The sequence below is a fragment of the Terrapene carolina genome, unplaced genomic scaffold (genome assembly GCF_002925995.2).
Source record: "Terrapene carolina triunguis isolate 2854851 unplaced genomic scaffold, T_m_triunguis-2.0 Scaffold111, whole genome shotgun sequence".
Lineage (NCBI taxonomy): Eukaryota > Metazoa > Chordata > Testudines > Emydidae > Terrapene > Terrapene triunguis.
The window spans coordinates 13,523,939-13,549,269 of NW_020664462.1; the positions used below are offsets into that span (position 1 = coordinate 13,523,939).

Consider the following 25,331-nt stretch of genomic DNA (forward strand, 5'->3'; position numbering starts at 1 on the left):
AAGGAGGGGGGATGGTTAATTTCTCCTTGTTTTAAGATCCAAGGGGGTTTGGATCTGTGTTCACCAGGGAATTGGTGAAAGGTTTCTCAAGGCTTCCCAGGGAGGGAATTCTTGTGATGGTGGCAGCGGACCAAAGCTAAGCTGGTAGATAAGCTTAGAAGTTTTCATGCAGGCCCCTACATTTGAACCCTAAAGTTCAAAGTGGGGATCCAGCCTTGACACTCCCTTAAACAGATACAAACATAAGATGATGGTGGTGGTAGTATATTACATTCACCACTGTAAATCAGTCTTTAGTGTCTGTGAAAGGAACCAAAATTAACAGCCATTGAAACTAAAGCATTCTCTATCCACCATTAGGGGCAGGAGGTGTGCAAGCTTTCCTTATCATCAATCTTCCATTCTCTACCCACTTCCTCCCTAGGAGTGAAAATGCGTCAGTCTCTCTTTATTGAGAATTCTGGGCTTCTGAGACTAGTAATTGTAATACCTTAGTGCTAGGAACTATACTTGGATGAAAATTCATTTCACAGAGGTGAAACAGTTGTAAAAGGGTAGTAACATTTAACAATACCTCTAAAAGATTATGCAATAAGGAACTTATTGTATGATTGCTAAACTAACTGATGCACATGGCTTTGAACATAAAGTGCACCAAGAAATATATGCTGTTTAGCCAGGAGTCTTCTCCTCTGCCTTTTTCAAATCATATGATTTACACGTGTGTGTCTTTATTTATCAAAATACAGTGTGCAGGAGATAGCATGGTACAAAGAATGCTCAAATACTGGAGGACATGATATAAAACCTAGATCAAAAGAAAATGAAACGTAGAGGAGCTTTTTGAGAATACATTTTAGCATTATGATGGTCCATGCAATCCCTTGGCTTTGTAGAGCTGATACACCTAAAGGGAGACATAGGGTAGTGGACTGATGAACATTTGAAAGTAAGAGATCCCTAAGTTAGGTATTTACACAATTGGGCGAGCATTTCTGTAGCTAGACTGATTTTCCAAACAGTGGCTGGGATAATAATAAATGAGGATCTAAAACTTGTAACATAAACCACGTTGCTTGTGGTTGTGAGCAACCACAGCCTTTTGGCCCATAAAACCCAGAGATATGGCATTGCAGATTTGGGGGAGGAGGGGAGCTAGAAATTTTATTTAAAAAAATCAAGTTTCTAGCCCTTTTCCTTTCAAATGTTAACTACTTGCTAGGTCTGTCACTAACTTACAGGGGCCTCGGGCGACCTCCTAGGATCAGTCAACTATGGCCCTGTGTCCCTCAACTTTGGGAGAGCTGCAGATGCTTGTAGACTGCTGGCAGAACAGTGACAGCCATAATCCCTATTCCCCCAGCATGTGACACTCCACAAATGGGCAGTGCTGGCTAGGACCACCCTGACCAACACTACATACCTTTCCCTGCAGGAGATGAATCCCTCCATCCCCTTGGGTGTAACTGTGCCTGCTGCCACAGGATGTATGCAGTGTATAGTCCCATGCTAATGGGAGTGAATTAAGACCAATATTTACAAAGAGCTAACATTTGCCTAAACACAATCACTAGCATAAGTCGCTGGAAGATGGTTATGACACAGAGCTGAAGTCAGTGCATTTGGTTGTATACCCTCTATGTTACATTACATAAGTATATCAGGAGTTAAAGATGCCCTAAACTTTCAGTCTTCTTGATTTAATCTCTTTATGCATCAACCACATACAAGCAGTTTCAACATTCTCCTCTATTTTAAGCTGACCTTCTGCAGAAATTCAAAGCTTTAAACTCCTCTGCCGTTTACTGAGTTTAAGACGTTTAAATGTGGGTGACAAAATTAATTAACAATCTGAGATAATAAAATAGGTTAAAAGATTTTTTTTTTAAACTACTTAAAGTAAAGCTAAGTAGACTGTGATGGGCCAAGATTTACTACAGTTTTAGAGACAGACTGAAGTTAAAACTGAACTCCACATTCTGCAACACTGAATGAACATTTTATGACATGTTTTTTTTTGGTGTGACAAGAAACAATCGAAAATGCTTTGCTACTGCTAAAATTACATTGCTTAGAGAAAAATATTCTGTGGGTTACCATTTGTTGCCATGATTTACAAAGATAAGGCCTATACTCTACATCAGCTTCACAGTGAAGTTTTAAAGGAATGGAGCTTTCCGTGGAGTTTGAAGATTTCTGCATAATCGTTTGTGTTGTTGCAAACAGGACCAAATGATGCTCCCTTACTAGCTTCTCAAGAAATTCAGCACATCTCTTCAGATTCATCTCCTGAATGTTAAAGCTCTCGCCTCCATTGCTTCTATCTATCCAATAAAAAGCTGATATACTATCTAAAATCACAATGCAGAGAGAAGGGTGAGCACAAAACTTGTTTTCTAGAGAGTAAAGAGTGAGAAGCAACTGGGTGCTGCTATTGCAATTAACCAGGAAAAGCCTTCCAAGGCACTGTTTGATCATTTCTTCTGTGCTTTGGGACAGTCTGTGTTCAAGAATGGTAACTAGGCGAAGCATGTCAAAATGGTAGTCTGTATCAATGAACATGACTTCTACTTCTAGGCCTCCTCCCGATTTTGGAAGGACACAGCGGGCTATCAGGTAATAAAGCATTTCTGTTTTTCCTGTTCCTTCTGGACCATGGAATTCAACGACATCTCCTGAGAATAAAAAAAGAAAACAAAATTAAAAAAACCAAGCACATGAGATAGTTTGTAAGCAACATGTGCTCCATTTTCAAGGTTTACTGACCTGATTTTACTTCATTGGGAGCTGCTAGCGCGCATTGACAGCTGAAGGTGCTCATTGCTTCAGAAAAAAAAAAAGTCCAGAAGAGTATTTTGAGCCCCCCTGATCTACATCTACTAGTTCAGGGGTTCTCAAACTGGGGGTCGGGGCCCCTCAAGGGGTCATGAGGCTATTACAAGGGGGGTTGTGAGCGGTCAGCCTCCATCCCAAACCCCACTTTGCCTCCAGCATTTATAATGGTGTTAAATATATAAAAACGTGTTTTTAATTTATAAGGTGTGTCAAGGCTCCTTCCCCACTCTGAACTTTAGGGTACAGATGTTGGGGTCTGCATGAAAACTTCTAAGCTTAACTACCAGCTTAGATCTGGTCCGCTGCCACCACTCCTAATGGGCTAACTCCCTTCCCTGGGTAGCCTTGAGAGACTCTTCCACCAACTCCCTGGTGAACACTGATCCAAAACCCCTTGGATCTTAAAACAAGGAGGAATTAATCATTCCCCCCCTTCTCCCCCACCAATTCCTGGTGAGTCCAGATCAATCCCCTTGGATTTTAGAACAAGGAAAAATCAATCAGGTTCTTAAAAAGAAGGCTTTTAATTAAAGAAAAAGGTAAAAATCATCTCTGTAAAATCAGGATGGAAAATAACTTTAAGTTTGATTACCCTGTAAAGAGCCCAGAGGAACGCCCTCTAGCCTTAGGTTCAAAATTACAGCAAACAGAGGTAATCACCCTAGCAAAAGGTACATTTACAAGTTGAGAAAACAAAGATAAAACTAACACGCCTTGCCTGGCTGTACTTACAAGTTTGAAATATGAGAGACTTGTTCAGAAAGATTTGGAAAGCATGGATTGATGTCTGGTCCCTCTTAGCCCCAAGAGCGAACTCCCCCCAAAACAAAGAGCACAAACAAAAGCCTTCCCCCCCCCCCAAGATTTGAAAGTATCTTGTCCCCTTATTGGTCCTTTGGGTCAGGTGTCAGCCAGGTTACCTGAGCTTCTTAACCCTTTACAGGTAAAAGGATTTTGCAGTCTCTGGCCAGGAGGGATTTTATAGTATTGTACACAGGAGGGCTGTTACCCTTCCCTTTATAGTTATGACAAGGTGGGTGGGGGGGTGTCGCACTCCAAGGCTTGCTATGTGAAAGGGGTCACCAGTAAAAAAGAAAAGTTTGAGAATCACTGTACTTGTTACTGTTAAACCAGATTGCTACATCCTTATCAGAACTCCTGAAAAGAAGCCAATTCTTCCTTTTGGCCCAGGGAGCTCTGTGGCTTCTTGTTGTTTTGACAAGTAGAACAAATGTAGAACACTCCCTTCTCCCATTCCTGTCCCAGTCAGCCCCCTGAAAGAAGCAGGGAACATACATCACAGATTCAACTGATGATGCATGTCAATGGTATTCAGTACTAAAGCATAAAATAAAGAGATCTCCTAAAAGAAATTAAAAAGAACAACCGAGTTTTGACTTTTCACCCCAAAATTCCCAACAGTACATTTGCATTATTTTGCCTAATTTTGATGTCTAATTAAACCCTGCAAAATACAATTCTTCATGCTGCTTTATCAGTATGTTCTACAATGATTACTACAATGGTTAATGCAGTATGTGATAAAATAGAAACTAAAATCACATTTCACATGAAAAATCCATTTTGTGGCTAATAGTTTAACAACTATATGCTACTGATGACTGCACATGAACAAGTAATTTCCTTTTTCTATTCCCCCTCCCACTGCAAACACACAATTAAGTTTCACCTGCTGTTAATTAAGGCTTGTCTATACAAAGGAGTTTAGTCTACACTAACTCAAGTTGGTCTGGTCCGAAAATGCCTTTGTACATGACGCAATTCCTTAGAGTGCACTAGCTCTGTATTTATCACAAACTCTGGAGTCCTCTTTCAAAGTGTATTAATGCAAAGTGTTTGATGCAAATTAGTGTGATCTATTGTTCATGTGGATGCAATGATGTTGCACGTTACTTTGGCAGTCATCCAACTGCTATCCCACTTTGCTCTGCAGCGCCCATTACTGACCTGTCTGTGCACCTGTGTGCTCTCCACTGCTATGGGGTGAAGTTGACCAGATGTCCCCGCTCCAGTTTAAAAGCTGGCACAGTGCCAGGATCGCCCCATTTGCTCCTGGATTCCAATATTATTGGCATTATAGTAATATTACTCTCACAGCCTTTACAACATGCCTCAAGCACCTGTTTCGAGCTGTGCTGAGACTCACTGCCATCTGAGGAGCAGAACTGGGGCAATAAGCTCTTGAGGCCAGCCTCTGCAATAAAGATATGTTTGTGGACACTGCTAGTCAGATGTCCACAGGTCACAACTGGGACACTGAGCAGTGCCAGATAAAGATCAAACAGCTCAAGAAAGCTTACTTTAAAAGTAGGATGCCAAGAAGCGGTCCAGCCATGGAAATATAACCTGTCTATTTTCTAAGAAGTTGGACAAGATATTATGCGATTACACCACTACTGAACCCAAGGAGGCTGTGGACCCTGCACCTCTCCCCCAAGGACAAGCAGCAAGAGTCATTGGATGAGGGACATGAGGAGGGCAGTGAAGAGCTATCCATAGAAGTCAGGATTTCTTTGGTACTCCAGACCATGAGAGCAGCTGTGTAGAAAGTGAGCCTGATTCCCAGTCAAAAACCCAGCCTGGGACTCAGGAGGCCGATCCTATGGAGGGACCCTCAGCACGCAAGTCCAGTGCAGCTACTGGACAATACAGGGTACTGGGAACACCATCATAATTTCCCTGCTGTACCCCCACTCCCATGCTCTCAGATGCCATTTATTTCCCTATCATACTGCTGTGCAAACTTCTGTTCCAGGTGCCACACACTGCAGCCATTTTTGTAAGATGTGAGCTGCGAGCTTTTCTGAGTCTCCAGCTCCAGCCTCCCTCAGCCATACTGTCCCTTTTCCAAAATGGCAAGTGGATCAGCCAAGCAATCAGCTTCTGTCTTGATGGTCTGCCCTTTGCCCCTCTGAATAAGACCATTCTTTGCACCTGCCTCAGTGTAACGTCGTCCAGAGTCAGGACAGCCTAATAGGGATGCAGAGGGGATTACTGTCCCGTTTGAACATAAGAAAATAAGAATGGCCCTAATGGGTCAGACCAAGGGTCCATCTAGCCCATTATCCTGTCTTCCGACAGTGGCGAGTGCCAGGTGCCCCAGAGGGAATGAACAGAACAGGTAATCATCAAGTGATCCATCCCGTCGCTCATTCCCACCTTCTGGCAAACAGAGGCTAGGGACACCATTCCTGCCCATCCTCGCTAATAGCCATTGATGTACCGATCCTCCATGAATTTATCTAGTTCTTTTTTGAACCCTGTTATAGTCTTGGCCTTCACAACATCCTCTGGCAAGGAGTTCCACAGGTTGACTGCGATGTGTGAAGCAATACTTCCTTTTATTTGTTTTAAACCTGCTGCCTATTAATTTCATTTGGTGACCCCTAGTTCTTGTGTTATGAGAAGTAGTAAACACCACTTCCTTATCTACTTTCTCTATACCAGTCATGATTTTATAGACCTCAATTATATCTCCCCTTCGCTGTCTCTTTTCCAAGCTGAAAAGTCCCAGTCTTATTAATCTCTCCTCATATGGCAGCTGCTCCATACCCCTAATAATTTTTGTTGCCCTTTTCTGAACCTTTTCCAATTCCAATATATCTTTTTTGAGATGGGGCAACCACATCTGCACACAGTATTCAAGATGTGGGCATAGATATTTGCCTCCAGATATCCCCTGCTTACTCCTCCAACACTGCATATGCACCCGCAAGGCACAGCCTAACTAACTACAAACACAGCCATAATTCCCAACCCCCCACAGCCTTCAGGGCACAACTACAAACCCAAAGAGCATACATTGCACACTCAAAAATCCCAAACTAGCCCCCATGCACATACCACTTACCATCTCTGAAGTCCACCCAAGACTGGAAAGAATCTTAGGGAGGGGAAATGAGAAAGATGTTAAAAGCTATCATAGCCTCTTTGGAATATGAACAATAACCACTTGTTTTTTAACCCTACTCCCTGCAATGGCACCTGCAGCAGGCAGACACTGAAGGACAGGGATTTATCAATGGCTGAGCGGCTGGCTAACTTTCATAGATTCCAAGGCCAGAAAAGACCATTGTGATCATCTAGTCTCACCTCCTGTATAACACAGGCCACAGACTTTCACCAAAATAATTCCCAGAGCTGATCTTTTAGAACAAAACATCCAATCTTGATTTAAAAATTGCCAGTGGTGGAGAAGCCACCTTGAGGAGGAAAGAAAACTCAGGATGAAATGTTTGCAAACCTCACTGCAGACTCTCCCCAAAAGCTTGAAACCAATGGTGAGCTGAAGGTTGCATTTGAGGTCAGAGAGAAAAAGACATGGAGCTATCCAGAGAGAGCTGTAAAGTGGCTAGAGACAGTGTTGCTATGGCTAAAGACACTGCAGAGAAAGACAGGGACATGCCGAGGCAACTCCTGGAGGGTAATACAGAAGCAGAATGCTCTGCTGCAGTGCATGCTGCTAGTGGACACACAAACAATCCAGTGCCCTCAACCAGGACGCAGCCATGTTCTGCAGCCCTGGACAATACTGGGTACTGGGAACACCATCATAAGTTCCCTTCCTAATCCCACTGCCATTTATTTCCCTATCCCAAGCTCATGACAGCAAGAACAATTGCACTTGGGAGCCCAGCTCTTTCGAGCCATCTAACAGCCCAAAAACTTTGAGCCCTGATACTCGACACCAGAACGGAGAAGAACAAGAAGAGGCAGAGGCAGGGCGTTTACTCATCTATGAATTGGAACCTCTCTTTGCTCCCCCATGCTATTGTGTGCTGCCCTCTAATGCACGGCCTCATTTTAAAGCTGTGTTTCATTGTTGTTCTAATTAAAGGATTATTTCTGGTTGTCACATACTAAATTGTTGTTTAATTAAAAAAAGGTATTCAGAAAGCGTCTGCAAAGGAATGGTACACAGAAAAACTGTAAATTTTGCATAAGTATAAAGATACAGGCATAAGACAAAATAATGAGTGGCACGATGTTCCACTTCTACCACCCATAAAAGACACTGCAGTGCTCATAAACCATTCCTCCCTGCTCCCAATTTCAGGCTTGAGACTCGAAGAAAGAGCAATAGGCATCCCTGACAGTATTGCCCAGGCTGTTTCCATTTTCTAGTCGATGCCTTGCTGGATGCTCAGACTGCTGAGCAAGTCTCTACACCTCAGCCTCCCACCCATCGTTAAGCCTTTCTCCCTTACTCGCACAAATTCTGTGCAAAATACTACATGCAGCTATAATTTTAGGCAAGGTTTTTTCTGAGGCTTCCAACTTATTCCACAAACAGCACCACCTTCCTTATAGACAGCCAAATGCACACTCCACTGTCATTCTGCAACTTCTGAGGTTATAGTTAAACAGTTCCTTCCTTTTGTCCAAGTGGTCTGTGAACAGCTTCACTAGCCAGGGAAGCAGAGGATATGCTGGGTCTCCCAGGATAATCAAACCAACCTCCACTCCATTATTGTCCACAGTGATCCTGGGGGCAAAGTCTCCTATATTCATTATGGTCAATAGAGCTGAGTTGCGAAAGATCCTAGCATTGTGGACCCTTCCAGACCATCCCGCATTTATGTTATGAACCTGCCATGGTGGTCAATTAGCCTTGGAGCACCATGGAGAAATTCCCCTTTCTGTTTGTAAACTCAGAGCCCTGGTATGTGGGGGAAAACAGGCACATGGGTCCCATCAACTGGCACAATACAGTTTGGGAGCCCCATGTATGCATAAGAACATAAGAATGGCTATGCTGGATCAGACCAATGGTATCCTGTATTCTAACAGTGGCCAATGCCAGGTGCTTCAGAGCGAATGAACAGAACAGGCAATTATTGAGTGACGCATCCGCCGTTGTGCAAAGCCATCAATAATCTCTTGAGTATTACCAAGCTTTATAACCTGGTGCAACAGTACCTTACCTTATGCATGGCACCACACACCTGTATGACAGGGAGATCGACTGTTGGGGCCACTATGCTGAATTCATTGGCTATGGACTGGTAACGTTCAGGGTGGCCAGCTTCCAGATGGCACCGGTGATCCACTTCTCAAATGATCTGTGTTACCACATGTTGGTACACTGCCACTGCAGCGCCAGTGCTAGTTCAGCACAGATCTGAAAAAAGGTTACCTTTTCCATTCTGAAATTCTCTTGCCACTGCTGGTCACCCCAGGTCTGCAGAATGATCCTTTCCCACCAATCAACACTGGATTTCTGAGTCTAGAAATGATGCTGCCCCATGTGAAGCTGCTCCAGAAAGAGTTCATGTACTTGCAGTTGATTGTTGTCATCTTCCTCATCCTCCATCTTCTGCCAACACTGCTGTTGCTACTGGAGGAGCTGCTACTGCCGCCACATCATCTGCTCAGTGGTGCAGTGGGTGAAGTCCAAAGCCAAAGCCCTGTAGCTTCAACAGCTCAAAAAAAGCCCAAACAGCCTCTGTATATTTGGGGTTGCCACCAAAGCTGCAAGATGCATTGTTGGTCCATGCTGACCAACAGACAGCAATTTAAAATGGTGCTAGCTTGCCCAGACAGAGAGGAAGCATGAGGTGGAGACAGCAGAATCATGGGATACTTTGAATTTCACCCCAAGTCCTAATATTCCACTGGCTTCCGCTATTCATCTCACAATGTGCAGTGAGAAAAATCCCAGAATGCACATAGGTCAGCAACGAAGCAAAGGACCATGGGATACCATCCTAGACTGCCATATGCTTAGTATGGGGGGTTGGACTAGATGACCTCCTGGGGTCCCTTCCAACCCTGATATTCTGATTCTATGCACCAAACCCCAGGCATGTATACACAATGATGCAAACTGAAAAAAGACACAGCTATCCCGAGTGCATGCTATTAGTATGGCGTACTAGTTGGTGTGCAAACTAAACCCCGCCCCCCATATAGACAAGGACTTAGTGTTAAAGAAATTGCTATTGATGAAAGATTGGCAACTGGACAACACTGACTGGCAGCACCTCTGTCATTACAGGTGGATAGGGCTTGAAGAGGAGGCTGCTACATAATAGACTAAGACTGTACTTTTATTTCTGATAAATATACAAAGAAAAAATAAAAATGGAGAAAACACAGGGAAGAAAAAACATGTTACATGTCACTGTCATGTTTAGACATGTCTATTTTTGTAGCATCGACAGGCCTGTAGTGTTTCAGGTATGCAATGTGCTTGTTCCCCTTCACTAGCTAGTGATGTTGTACCTGTGACTGACAACGGGAAAGTCAGCAGATTACCTTGCCTCAGTGCAGGGGACTGGACTAGATAAGTTAACAAGGTCCCTTCCAGTCCTACATTTCTATAATTCTATGATTTATTACATATTTTCTCAGACAGTGCTTGCAATATGAAACTGCATCTTTTGGGAAGATGGAATTGCAGATTGCAAGGGAGCTAGGAAGCTACTCTTCTGCCATCTGAGGTGGGGATTTTTCTCTTTGCAGGCAGATGCAACCTACTTGGAAAATTCTGCTTCATCCACAATTGAAATAATAATTAAAAACACACTACCGAATGCAAGGAAGTGTTAAAAAGACAAACTAGGAAGTATAACCCATTAGTAGGGAGGTGGTTCTTTTGTCAGATACACATGCAGGACACCTAAAAATTCAGTCTTACATCAGAGGAAGATAAAAGTTAACTTATTTATTAATTGCTCTCTTTTTCATTTTAGAAAGCTACTATTCTCTTTTTATGGTGTATGCTAATTCCATGTAGGGCTTCACCCATTATGGTAAAAGCATATTCAGTAAAGTGGACATTTAACTGCTCTACTCTGGCAGAATTAGAATTGCACAACTGTAACTGCAACAAGCTTTGCATTTCCATGACCAAGGCAAGTGTAAATGGGGTAAGAGCTTTCCAGAGGAAGGCAAGAGCAGAGAATTAATTGCAGCTTTGCTCCAATATGTTTGTGCCTGTCTGAGTTAATAGGGTTTTTCAAGTCATTACTCAACTTTCATAGGCTATTATTGTTCACAAGTACACAGACTATCATGGAGAAGTTGGGACAAGGGAAGAAGCAGTGAATTGAGACTCTTGCTTCACACACTGGAAGTGTCAGAGGTAATTTACACATGATGTGACAGTTCTATCCACTTCAGCCGCACATGAAAACTCTCTCTCCATGTGAAATTCAGCAGTGTCTTTTCAAACTGGAGTTCTATTTTTCTCAATTTTTGATGTTTCCAAAATTATACGGAAGGGCCTGGGAGACAGTCAGGGTTTGTTTGTTTGTGCTGAATACCCCTTGCTAGACTAAGGGCAAGGACTAGTCAGTATATTAAATAAATCCTCACTTTCCTCTCCTATTCAGAGTCCGCAATATTTAACACTGCTACTTTCAGGCATCTGTTATTCTGTTGTGTCACATATACTGTGCTGAGGACATGACCACAATCACAGAACCCTGTTACAATATGAACCTGGCATGAAGAAGTCCTTTCGAATATGCTGGGTGGTGTCATTTCCTCCAGCTCCTTCTCTGAGCCTTTGAAATATTTTAGAACTAATTTGTCTTTTCCTGAAAAGTGCTTTACAAAATATAGGCTCGGTCCTGCCATTGGCTTCTGCATAAGTCTTCCATTGCCTTCAATGGCAATTTTGAATGTTGCTCAGTTACTGGATTTGTCAATTAAACATTAAGAGTTGTTTCATCCATCTCTGAAGTGAAATACAGCTTGTTCAAAAAGCACACAACAATGCTACACAATGGTTTAGGTGAAGTAGGGGATATCACTGTTTCACTGTTCTCAGTGGTGAGTTTAAGAAAATTGTAAGTTATTCTATGAAGTAAATATTTGGTTTTGTCAGTTTAAAAGATGTTTTCGTTTTTGTGTGTATTCATATAAAGTTACCTTCAGTAAAGCCCTGCTCTGGGGGAAGAGTTCTCAGCAAGCATTGGGGACCGTTATGACCTGATAAATGCTTCCAAAAAGTTTAATTACATAAAAATGGTAAGTTTCATGAAAATCTATTCTAAAAGTTTCTCCGAGGGTTTACTGGTTTTAATCTAAGGACAAGACATCTTATTTAAACTCACTCTGAAGTTTGTTGGATACTGTTAGGTACGACTTATGTCTGAATTGGACTTTGAAGTTAACACCCATTCTCTCAAAAGAAGTGCACTTTGGACTGTAAAAAAACTTGAAGGAGTAGGGAACTTCTGTGCGTTTGTGATTATCAAAGAAGCTGCCCGCAATAAGAACCACTATGTAATGAGAGCCCTTTATAGCATAATTTATAAATTTAGATTTTCACGAAGTTAGTGACTGGGCTGCTTGAGTAAGATAAGAGGAGGAAGTTCACCCTTGCGGATCAGAGCAAGCAAACCATGACACAACAGAGGAAGGAGAACTGGCTGACAACTGGACTTTCAAAAAATCTTTGACAAAGTCTCTCACAAGAGACTGTTAAGGAAACAAAGTAATAAATATTAATACTACCTAATACCACCTGTTATATTTTTGTCAGTAGATCTCAAAGTGCTCTAAAAGAGGGGAAATAACTATGGGATAAGAAGTACTGTACTGTCATAGACTAAGATACAGAGCAGGAATAAATGGCCAGTTTAATATGGAAGGAGGTTAACAGAAGGTTTCCATGTTAGGACTGGTGATGCCTAATATTTACTAATAGTCCCATGTAGATGAACAGCAACATGAAAAAATGTGCTGATGGCATGGCAAAGTTTCCAGATGACACAAAGCTAATTAGATCAATCAAGACTAGAGATTGAGGCCCTATCAGAGCTAGGTGAATGAGCAGCCTGATGTCAGATGAAATTCAGTACTGTTGAATTCAAGTTGATGCACACTGTAAAGAATACCCTGGACTATTCATAAGTACAGATTGGTTCTAATTATCTGTAATCATACAGGGAAAAAGATCTGGGTGTCATTGGACCAGGAGCAAGGGCCAGAGACCGGAGTGGGACCAAGAGGTCCCCTGAAGGGAAGGGGAGCTGTAGTGCTGGGTGAGGGATGACTTCCAACATCCCGGTGGCCAGAAGTTACCTCCTGCCTGTCAGCTTTGCTCCCTGCTCCAGGCAAGCTCCGTGCAGCAGCAAGGAGGAGCTGGAACAGGAAGGCAGTAATGGTGCTTCCGGCCACTGCACTGGCTGCCTACAACGCTGCTCCTCTGCTGCTGAGAGCACTGGGATACATCCAAAGGACTTCCGGGACCTGCAGGGTCCTGGGACCCTAGGTCTAAGCCCTAGGGTAGCACAATTGGTGTGTGCATGTAAAGGGAATTAGGCTTGAGCCCAGGCTCAAGCCCGGATGTATGTTGCTGTATAGACATACCCTCAAATGCTATTATATAAATAGATGGTATGTTCTCACCTAGAATACTGTGCTTAGTTCTAGCCATCCTATCTCAGAAAGCACACAGCAGAAATGATGTCTTAAGTATTACTAATTAGCAAATGCTGGTAGAACTATTCCATTGCACTGCAGCCCAGTAGATAATTCAAGTCAGGCTATTATCACACTTAGTGGTAGTGGTGGTGATGTGTATTATTCTATAGGTAAGGCTACAAGCCCTTCACGGAGGTCAGATTTCATGACTTTCCAGGATCTCTGTGACTTCTGCAGCGGCCAATGCAGCTGACCCCAGGGCCAGCTGCATCGGCCGCTGCTCAGGCGGCCCGGGGCCAGCAGCTGGTCCCGGGCACTGCCCCAGAGAAGTGATGCCCTGGGCCACCCCCCACCCGGAGCAGCAGCAACGGGGCCCTGGACTGTCCCCTGCCTGGAGCAGCAGTGGCAGGGCCCCGGGCCGTCCCCTCCCAGAGCAGCGTCAGCGCCCGCTGGAGTGCTCCCGCCCCCCACCCCAGCACCTAAGATTTAGTTAGGGATATTTATAGTACAAGCCATGGAGAGGTCAGGGGCTGTGACTTTTTGTTTCTTGCCCGTGACCTGTCCATGACTTTTACTAAAAATACTCGTGACTAAATCGTAGCCTTAACTATAGGCTGTTGCAGCTTTCACACTATCAGATGTTTTGTGACAATGATAGGTTAGTCATTTAGGAAATTGGGCAGAGGCTGTCACTATTCTCTACTTTTTGCAAGTGAAGGTAGGGGGAGGAAATGTTTACTTCAAATTAATTTTGGGTGTCATATTAAAGCTGAAAATCAGAGCTGTACATTTACACCCACACCTAAGCTTGATATTCAAAGGTGGTAGAGGGAAACTTGATTGGCAGTAGTGGAAGATTATTTTTAAAGCTCATGCCATTTCCACTATTTAGGAATACAGTACAGTATTATGTAATGTGCTGATGTATCCTTAAAGGCACAATTCCCTCACGATTAGGAACAGTGGCTGGAATATCACTACAGCTCCAAATGTTCGTTGCTTCTATTTTATGATGCTCTGACTATTCATTATGAATACTTGGTTGCCTATAATGGAATCATGTATAATTTATTTAAACATTACAGTACATATTGTTCTGTTTCAAATACAATGAAAACAGGAAAAAGCATAGCTAATTTAATAAAATGCTAAAAAATAAATAAAATTTTCTGTGAAGATGTTTATGAAATAATTCACATGGTAACATGGCTAAGACAACTTACAAAAATGAAACTAATTAAGGTGAGAGGACTAATAGAAAGTTAGATTTTCATCAGGGGTTTAAACCAGCATAGCTAGGAAAAAAGATCAAAATAACAAGTATATGGGCTCAGGTAAGTAAAAATGACTTGCAGGACTCTTTTAAATGAACTTGTAATATTAAGGGTCTGCATAACAAAATTAATTAATACAGGTCAAAATCTGTACTAGTTTACATCCTGTGCAACTCCACTTCTGTGAAGGTCATATTTGGCCCTACCTACAAATTTAAGATTGGTATTATTTTGGTTCGCATCCACAGAAAAGAGAAGGGCATCAGGGAGGAGGGATAGCTTGGTGGTTTGAGCATGGTCTGCTAAACCCAAGGTTGTGAGTTCAATCCTTGAGGGGGCCACTTAGGGATCTGGGATAAAATAAGTACTTGGTCCTGCTAGTGAAGGCAAGGGGCTGGACTTGATGACCTTTCAGGGTTCCTTCCAGTTCTATGAGATAGGTATATCTCCATATATTATTATAAGAGAAGGGCATCAAGAAATAGTCCCAGCTAAATCTCTATTTGGGACTTTGCACCCAAGAAGTAAAGAACAGACTGAAAAGTCATTGGGTTTTTTTGGATTTGTTTTAAAAAGAGAGGTTATCCTTTCTGCAAACCCTACAGAGCATTATTTAGAGTACTTACCAATTTCAGTAGTTGGTTTTTATTACTATTATGGGGTAAGAAAGCAGTCCTGAGCTGAGAAAACTTCACTAATGTGAATTAGCCTTATTGTGAAAGTGTTCAAACTTCTCTGAACCAAAAGGTATCACCTGTATGACAGTTTGCTGGTGCAGGAAGCTGGAACAGGCACCCAAAAAAGCAGCTGTTACAGTGAATCTGTTTAATGCTTTCCCACTGGAAATGACAACTGCAAAATTTAATTCTTGAAACAAATATTAAATTGAGTCCATCTTTCAACAAAAGTAAATGTTGAGAAGATGAATATCTCAGTAAAAGTCCATACACTGATAGAGTACAAATAGGAGTTGCAAAAGCCATTGGATAAATTTTAATTTAGGTTATGAATTCATACACTGAATACTAATTTAGGTGAGGGGGAGCCACGCATACATAGAGAGAATCGGTGCCCTCCCTACCCGCAAAGAAGGACCTTTTGAAAGACAGTTGGTTCAAAAGCTTTACATGAATTCTCTCATTCAATTTTAAGTTGCCATATTTCCCCAATTATGACCCAGCCACTCCATGTGTCTGATAGCCTTAAAATACACATGCAATATGGCTGCAACAACTGCTGTAAGATCATACTGGCCTGTTTTCCCTACAACTGGGTTTATGCTTTCTTTCATGTTACCCACTATCATGGAACAGTCTTCCTGAGCTGATACTCCAGGCCATTACCCTTTTCCTCATTCAAATCCCTCCTGTTGATCTCCCAGTTCTTTTGCAAAAACTAAAAGAAATTAGTCATCTAAATCATCTACTTATTTTTTCATCTTTAAAAACCACCAACAAAAATCTTCTTCACTTCATCATATTGTGCTCTACCCTTCATATAGCCTTACTGATGTTGCCTTGTTCTCCCAACTAGCCACCACCTTTGTTCCATTGAGTTTAAAAGTACCTTGGGGCATGGATCATATATTGTTAGACATGTAGTCTAAATGCTATAAAGACACAAATGCTCCACAATTAATCTTTTTTTAGACTGTACACACTTTCTTTTTCTCAGTCATCATGATCCTTTTTATTGCCTGTTATTTGTTCTAATTCTTCCTATACTCATAGTAATTTGGAGGAATCAGAAGTATACACAATGAGTCAGATGCAGTTGCACCAGGGTCACGTAGAGTGGCACTACTGCCTCTCTAATTTTACATTAAATTCCCTCAGACAAACATAACAGCATTGGCATCTCACTGCAAGGTCCTTTTAGTTTATCATATTTGCTGCTTTCCAGATGGTGGTCCCTAAATTGACATGTATGCTGTTTGATTTCATAGATTCTAAGGTCAGAAGGGACCATTGTGATCATCTAGTCTGACCTCCTATACAACTCAGGCCATAAGACTCTGAATTAATTCCTGTTTGAACTACAGCATATCTTTTAGAAGAATTTCCGATCTGGATTTAAAAATTGCCAGTGATAAGAGATTGCACCACAGCCCTAGGTAAGCAATTCCACTGGTTAATTACACCCACTGTTAAAAGTTTGTGCCTTATTTTGAGACTCAGTTTGTCTAGCTCCAAATTCCGGCCATTTGATCTTGTTATATTTTTGTCTGCTAGATTGAACAGCCTTGTATTATCAAATTTCTGTATCCCATACTTACAGACTGTGATCAAGTCACCCCCTAACCTTTTTTGGTAAAACTAATCAGATTGAGCTCTTTGAGTCTTTCACTATAAGGCATATCTTTCAATCCTTTAACTGTTCTTGTGGCTCTCCAGTTTACCAACATCATTCCTGAATTGGACATCAGAACAGAACACAACAGTTCAGCAGCAGTTGCACCAATACCAAATACAGAGGTAATATAACTTCCCTATTCCTACTAGAGATTCCCTTGTTCCTGCACCCAAGGATTGCATTAGCCCTTTTGGCCACAATATTGCCCTTGGAACTCATGTTCAGTTGCTTATTCATTGTTACCCCCAAGTCTTTTTCAGAGTCACTGCTTCCCAGGACAGCATGGCCTTTGATCCTACATGAATGACTTTACATTTGGTCATATCAAAAAGTATATTATTTGCTTGTGTAACACTGACAGACCCCGGTCATCAGCGGGTGGGATTGAACCGGGGACCTCTGGAGCTTAGTGCATGAGCCTCTAGTGCATGAGCTAAAAGCCAACTGGCTGTTAGCTAAGGCTGAGGAGCAGACTCATTTAACTCTCTCTAAGTGGTCTTGGTGACACTAGATGTGACAGAACACCACACCCAGGAGGTGTGTGGGTTACACTTGCACCCAGTTTACTGGTGATCTAGATTGCTCTGTATCAGTGACCTGTCCTCTTCATTATTAGCCATTCCCCCATTCTTTGTGTCATCTATAATTTTATATTTTCCTTTAGGTCACTGATAAAAATGCTAAACAGCACAAGGCCAAGAACTGATCCTTGCAGGACCCAGTAGTAACACACCCAGTCAAAGATGATTCCCCTTTTACAATTATATTTTCAGACCTATCAGTTAGCTAGTTTTCAATCCATTAAATGTGTGTCATGTTGATATACTATTCCAGTCTCATAATCAAAATGTTTTACAGTACCGGTAGCAAATGTAAATGCCTTACAGAAGTCTAAGTATATTATGTCAACATTTAGTCTCCCCCTGAATTCAGGATTTTACAGCTATTTGCATGCTCGAGGTAACCTGACAGACATAAACTTACTTTGATACTGTACAGTTTTGTAAGATCACACACACACACATATATAAAATATTTTTTTTTTTTACCATGAATGGGAAATCCTTCATCTGCAAACAGACAAGGTTCAAGATTTTTCAGAGAACTTCTGCCCTCAAGTCGTGCAAGTAGCTTTAAAAACAAAAGATAAAAAGACGTCGTGTTAACTAAAAATAATGGGTCATGGGAATCAAGATACAACAGAACCACAGAACTTAGTGGGTTTTCAATGATAGCTCTGTCGACAGATTAATTTGATTTTAAAATGCCTTTCTGCAGACATGTGGCAAGCTCAGAGATTGGACAGTATAGTAATAGACGTTGACTTTCTATCTCTCCTAGCAACGAGCACCAGGATTCCATGGCGATAAGTGCCATGTAAGAACCTGTATTTACAAAACCACAAGAATGAGCTACTGGCAGATAAAACTGCTGCAAGAATGGATGTCTTTGAAATATGGAAATGTTGCCATTTTATAGGATGAAAGGAAAGAAGCTCCTTTTGTAACAGCCATCAGACAGTGACTTCAAAGTAACGATCTGGAGGTGAAAGGCTGTATTCCCCATTATCAGTCTCCTGAGTCATCCAGTCCCTCAGCTCATTTATAAGTAAAAGCGTCTTACATATTTCAACTTACATTAGATGTGGGACTCCGATGGGCTACAGATCCTATCACCTCACCGTCACTTGTTCAAACACAGCACAGGCTGGTAGCTATCAAAAGTCATTACACGATGGCTGTTCAACAGCCTTTGTAAGGCAAGTGGGTGTTCTTGGGCCAGTTCTTAAATGGACAGGTGTCCACATAACAAATGCACTATAGCGGGCAGTCTCAACAAAGAGGCCAACAATTCAAGAAATGAACACTTCACCCACTGTTAGAAATGTCCTTCCATACATGGATTAAAGCACATTGGCAAAAAAGCTTGCACTGCTGCCAGAGTATACGTCCTGAAGACAGAGCACTTCAGTCTCCATAAACCATCCATAAGCTCTAAATTAATGATTTTTAGAATAAAATAAATTCTGTACAAGTGTATCGAATCTCCCTCCTAGCCATATCCTTTGGGCACTCAGCACATAACTCTAAACATAACTTCCCAGCACACATTTCTCCCTCCTCCACACTATATTTGATGGACAACTTTTCTTCTGAATCTCCTTGCTATTGTCAATTTAAATGATTTAAAAACCAATTTTCTGTGTTTTCTTTTAATGGTAGTATAAAAACTCTAAGTGACACTGAATTTGCTTCAAGAGGTTATGATGTGAGTCCAAGACAGACACTTCCACAGACATTGTACCATTCATTTCCATTAATAAAATGTCAATGTATTTGCCTTTGTAACTGTTCTGTTTAGGTGTGATGATAAGAGTCTCATGAGATGCTCATTAAAAGTAGAATAAAAACACTTTAATAGACATTATACTGGATCCATTATTCATGCATTTGTTCAATGCATGAAATACTTGTATAATACATGTTAGATCCATGGTTACAGTTTTGACACTGCAACTTGTTACCAATGTTCACTGAAAAAATATATTATAGTATTCTGTATAAACAGGATCAGGGAAGAGACTGAATATAACTTGCTCTGTTATATTTTGCTGCTGCTGTTCCCTAGTGCTTATGGAGTCTCTCCCTCCCGTGTTTAGGTTCTCTCCATTCTCATCATCCTGCACTGCATCTTTCCCCTTTGTGAGTCTCCTGTCCCCTTCTGTCTTTGCTTACCTGCTTTCTCTGAACCATGACTTTTACTGCTCCACTGTGTTTAATATGATGGCAGCCAAGTGAAATTTACCAGAATATCATGATATGCAAGAACTCTAAAGAGTGTTTTAACACATTTACTTAGCTGTGAGACATTTTCATAGCAAATGGTTCATATTTACAAATGTCATTCATTTTATATATGTCCAGAAGATAACACATATCCATTAGTAATTGAAAAGGTTAGCTAGTTATGCTGCTATCTAGCCTCTTTCTTCTTACATTCTTTTGCTGCTACTTACCAGACAAAACACTCAGTCTACTTTGTTCTGCAAGTCAAATAAAGTTTACTAAAAATCTTACATAACAGTGCGGCTGGGAACAGTAATATTATATGAATATCTGTTTTAGAGATCCAAGTCTCGCAAGATCATGGACTGCTTTACTTTGATGCTTAAGAAGTCCTCAGCCATCAGGAGACACAGGCTGTCAAGCTGAGACACTAAGAATATATTTAAGACTTTTGAACAAACAGCCTTGCCTCTAGGATGATAAATTATTAGATTTCAGCTAAGTATGGTTTTCGAAGGCAAAGTTCCAATCGTGTTACTCTCTTTCAACCTAAAAAAAGGCATAAAGAGGGAGCAGCAAATAGATGTGTTTCTGTATTCATGTTTATTAAAACATTATTAAACGTTTATGACTCATTTAAATCCACAACACAAAGTGTGTTTAGGGCTCCCACAGCATCCTCAGCACAACCATGATATGATTAATTATTGCATTACATTACAGTGTTGCCAACTCTCATGATTTTTTTTGTGAATGACAAGATTTTGGCTGGGCCTGGAGCCTGTCTCGAGATGATGTGAGAAGCTCCACCCTTTATGCAAATTTGAGCCCTGCCTGGGGAAACCCCCTCTGATTTGCTGCATGCCTCACTTGCCAGTCTTCTAGGGCAAAGTAATCAATCAGAGCTGCTATAGCTAGAGCACTATCTCTCTCTCCCCTCAGCAACCTGAAGCCATTCTCATTGGGGGAGCACAGGGGATTGAACGAGCCCAGCAGCTCTGCTCCCTATTCCTCCACTCTTTTGAGCAAAGGAGAAAGCTCCTATGCTCCTCCCCCCTCACACCCAGCCTGGGAAGATGCTGTTACAGCTCCTCTCCCCCCAGGCCTGGGAGATGGGGGTGAAGAGTCTAGGAGGAGCAGAGGTGAGGCTGTCGGGGCTGAACTGATGGGGTGTGGAGGGATGCGTTGAACTGATGTGGGGGAAGAACTGATGCAGGGACAGACAGGACAAGATAGATTTGGACAGTGGGGTGCAGAATTAATTACTGGGGAAATGATGTGCAGATGTGGGCATGAGAGCTCCTGCTCAGGAGGTCAAAATCATCTTACCCAATAATTTTGGAAGAGTGAGAAACAAAATCTCACACACACACTGTGGATGGGCAAGGGGAGTTAAAAAAAAAAAACTCAACAAGACAGACCAAAACCCACCACAATATAATCTTTTACATATTTTTTTTTGGAGTCTGACTTATGATTTTTGATCTTCTGAGTTTGGCAATACTACATTTATTTATCACAGCACTGCTCATCCACCATTCTGAAATTTCTTGTACTAGAATGCCCCTAAACATGAATGGGGGAAGACTTAAGTATGTTTTGAGATGTTCTTGCTTAAAAGGTATAATTCAATTTTAATATTTAGCTGGTATAGTGTTCAAGTTTTTCTTTCTTTTTAAAAAAAGGAAGATCTATGACATTTGGTGGTGTTCAAACTGAAATTATTCCCTACTTTTTAAATAGAACACACTTTATTGGAAAAGTTAGTAGTACGGATGGTTCAACAACTCTCCTGATACAAATTAAGACAAAATTACATTCAACTACCTTGGCAGTTTTGCATGGACAAGAAAATTCAATTTAGAAACTATGATTGAGATTTTCAGACCAGTGCAGGATTTAGCCACACATCTTAAAAGGAATGGAAGATGTGAGGCTGTCATTTGTACTGCTCTACAAATATAAGGTACCCTGCTATGATGGCTGAACGTAGGCACCACTTCAAAATCTGCCATATCATTGCATCAAAGATTACCTTAATATGCATTTCCTAGTTTGTATTAATTTGTATTGAAATCATGTACTTGTTTTTTGTAAGTCTCTGTACATTATGAAAACTATAAAAACAAGTGTGTCTTAGAACTAATGGCTCCTTGGAATCTCAAGAGAATATGAAGTGTGCTGGAAACCTGCCCTATGCTTTGCAGGTTCCTATTGTTTTACAAGGCTCTGCAAATGTGTACATGTAGTTGTTCACATTTAGTTAGTTGCTGAATGCTAAGGTAATATAAGCAGTCTGACTACTGGATGCAGCATTAATTTTAAAGAAGTGCCATTTCAGTTCCAGCTAAACGTGCATCTTTTTTTTTTTTTTAATCCACACTCTTCCCCTCCCCAATTTTCATTTTAGAATAGAAAATACTTTCTGTATAGGGCATTTCCTGGGGATTAGTTAGTAGTTCTTGATTGTTCCAGCTCCTTTCATCCAGTCATTAGTCCTCAGAAAATATCTGGTGCATTGATCATTATAGCTTAAATATGAACCTGTGGTTATCTGAACTGAATGCTTACATATTTGAATGAAAATAACTACAGGTGCTTATCTTGAGCACTAAACAGATTATTCACAATTCATTGATGATAATGCATCTGTGTTTCTATGAAACTTGTGTTTTCTTCCTAGTTTTGAAGCAGAATCTCCACAGACACTTGCTCTGTTGGTATCATGCTGTGCACTGTGGGATTTCCTGGCAGGATCAACAAACAACTTTGCAACAAACTCTGTGAAAGGTCTGTCCATACTACACCTAATGAGGCTGAAGCAAAACTATGTTCAGATACGACACAAGAGAGGAGACCTTACCATTTGTGGTTGTTAAAGATATATTGAACTTTTCATGAGAGCTGGGACTACCTAGTCTCTTGGCCATATTCTGGCATAGGCAGTTTCATGTTACCTTCTTAACATTTCTACTGTATAGGGTAAAATATTTGTAGTGATCAAAGGATCAGTCTGCAATAACAGAAATCACTTGCTTCTACCTTCTGTTGTGAATGGCTTAAATAGCCAGTTAACACAGCACTGCTAAAGAAAGTAACTGAACAGAAAAAACTGGAAAAGATACAGCAACATCTGGTCACTATTGAGATCAGCATGCCATAATTTAATTATGGGTGCTTACTTCTTCCTTCACATAACTTATCTTTTTTCCACAAAATGATTATCTTCCAGTGCTTTTCTGTGTGTATCTACCTTAGTAAGAGAGTAGCCTAGATGTGTTTTCAATACATTTCTGAATAATTGCACTATACATTCTATCACAGTGGATCTTTTTATGTGATTATTGGTGTGTAGAAAATAGGGGTCCCTGTGGACAAAAGACATCTGCCCATGTGGAATAAGTTTCAGGACAGGGGCCTTAAATGGTAAGTTTGCTGAGGAAGAGACACTGGGAAAAATTTTCAAAAAATGTCAAAATCACTTAGGAGCCTCAGTCCAATTGAAAATTAATGGTGCTTCAATGGAACTTAAAGAGTTTTTCCTATGTCTTTTGGGAGGTACTCAGCACATTTTTGGGTGCCATTCAATAATATGCAACTTTTCTCAGCAATATATTAAAAGTGTTAAGAGACCCACTGGTCAAAAAATGAGAGTGAGACATTTTTACCTTTCACAAGCTATTTGCTTAATCAAAATTCACTTACTCTCTTTTACTACCTTCACCTCTTACAGCTTCCATTGTCACTCTGTTTTTACAAAGCTCATTTTATGAGATTTTTGAAGAATTATTTGTTTGGCACAGAATTTTTTACTTATGAGCTACACAACATTCAACAAGGAAGTGTTGCTGCAAGATTTAAAGACTTTCAGAGCATTGATCAGGGTCAAAAGGTCAGAGAAAGTGGGTGGGTGGTGGGAGGGTGGAGAAAAACTGGATGAAGAGTGAAGAAACATAAGCCTTATTGCTATGAGCAAAACTTCACAGGGCAATTTTAAAATCTTCCAAGTTTTTAAAAAAGTGCTTACGTGACTACAATTCATCTCCACCTTCACGTCCATTAAGGTGAACAACAGTCTCAAGCTTTGTGAGGCCTTATCTACACTATAAAAATAGGTCTGTTTAACTACATCACTCAGAGGTGTGAAAGATCCAACACCCTGAGTGATGCCATTAAGACAGCCAACCCCCCCCATGTAGACAGTGCTAGGTTGACAGAACCTTTTGGGGAGGTGGATTCCTACCCCAACAGGAGAACCCCTCTTGGCAGGATGGGAGGGATAGCTCAGTGGTTTGAGCATTGGCCTGCTAAAGCCAGGATTGTGAGTTCAATCCTTGAGGGGGCCACTTAGGGATCTAGAGCAAAAATCAGTACTTAGTCCTGCTAGTGACGGCAGGGGGGAGCTAGACTTGATGACCTTTTGAGGTCCCTTCCAGCTCTATGAGATAGGTGGATAGGTAGTGTTGTCTACACTAGTGAAGCTCTACAAGTCCCATGCATGGTTAATATCAGTGTGGATACAGGCCCTGATTCAGCAATTCACCCCATTCAGCAAAGTATTTAAACATTTGCTTAACTCAAGGCACATACTTAAGCCCCATTTTCTTACACGGGAATTAAGCGCATACTTCAACACTTGGCGGCTTGGCTGGAGCGGGCCAGGGGCGCACATCTTCTCGACGGGCCGCCAGCCCTTGGGACGCAACCCCACCGTGTCCGGGCAGGATGCAGGCTGCATAGGGCTACCATATGTCCGGATTTCCCCGGACATGTCCGGCTTTTCGGTTTATAAATAGCCGTCCGGGGGGGATTTTTAACAATCTGAAAGTGTCCGGGATTTCCCCCCAGTCGGCTATTTATAGATAGAAAAGCGGCGGCCAAGCGCCGCTGGGCACCCAAAGCCCCTTCCCGGCTCCCCCCATCCCCTGCAGCCTTACCATGCTGTCCGGCCCGCAGCTGTCTTCCCCCTCCTCCCCTCCCCTGAACGATCCGTCCCCCTGCTCCTCCCCCTCCCCTGCTTCCAGCGAACAGGGGCAAGCGGGAGGCAGCAGCAGGTAAGCTGGGGCGGGGGGGCGCGAAGAGGAGAGCTCCGGGGAGGCGCGGCCCTGGCCGAGCGGCTCCCTCCGGCCCGGGCCGAGCGGCGCCCGGCTGCCCCAGCGGCTCTGGCCCAGCTCGGGCCCCAGCAGCGCCGGCCCGGACCCAGCCCGGCTCGGGCCCCAGCACCCCCGGCCGAGCAACCCCGGCCGGAGCGCAGCCCGATTCCTGGGCTCTTTAAAGCCGGCCCTGGTCAGGGGGGGGGGGGGGGGGGGGGGGGGGGGGGGGGGGGGGGGGGGGGGGCTTGGGACAGTCAGGGACAGGGAGCGGGGGGGTTAGATGGGTCTGGGGGGGCTGTCAGGGGGCAGGGGTGTGGAGAGGGGTCAAGGCAGGCAGGTAGCAGAGGGGGTTGGATGGGTCAGGAGTTCTGGGGGTCCTGTCGGCGGGGAGCAGTTGGATAGGGCATGGGAGTCCCCGGGGGTCTGTCTGGGGGCGGGGGTGTGAATATGGGGTGGGGGTGTGGATAAGGGTCGGGGCAGTCAGGGGACAGGTAGGGTCATAGGGTGTTCTCAGGAGGGGGCAGTCAGGGGACAAGAAGCAGGGCAGCTTAGATAAGCGGTGGGGTCCTAGGGGGCAGTTAGTGGCAGGGGTC

The 25,331-nt window shown here is 42.4% G+C and overlaps 1 protein-coding gene across 1 annotated transcript in view; it reads right to left on the reverse strand.

Annotated features, from left to right (window-relative positions):
* Positions 1-315: 315 nt before the first annotated feature.
* The window catches only part of XRCC2 (X-ray repair cross complementing 2), a 25,661-nt gene continuing 645 nt past the window's right edge, over positions 316-25,331 (reverse strand). Inside the window, exons 2-3 of the mRNA XM_024193274.2 lie at positions 17,909-17,990; positions 316-2,675 (exon numbers count right to left, since the gene is read on the reverse strand). Of these exons, the coding sequence (XP_024049042.1) occupies positions 1,960-2,675; positions 17,909-17,990 (798 nt within the window). The 3' untranslated portion in view covers positions 316-1,959. The remainder of the gene's footprint in view (positions 2,676-17,908; positions 17,991-25,331) is intronic.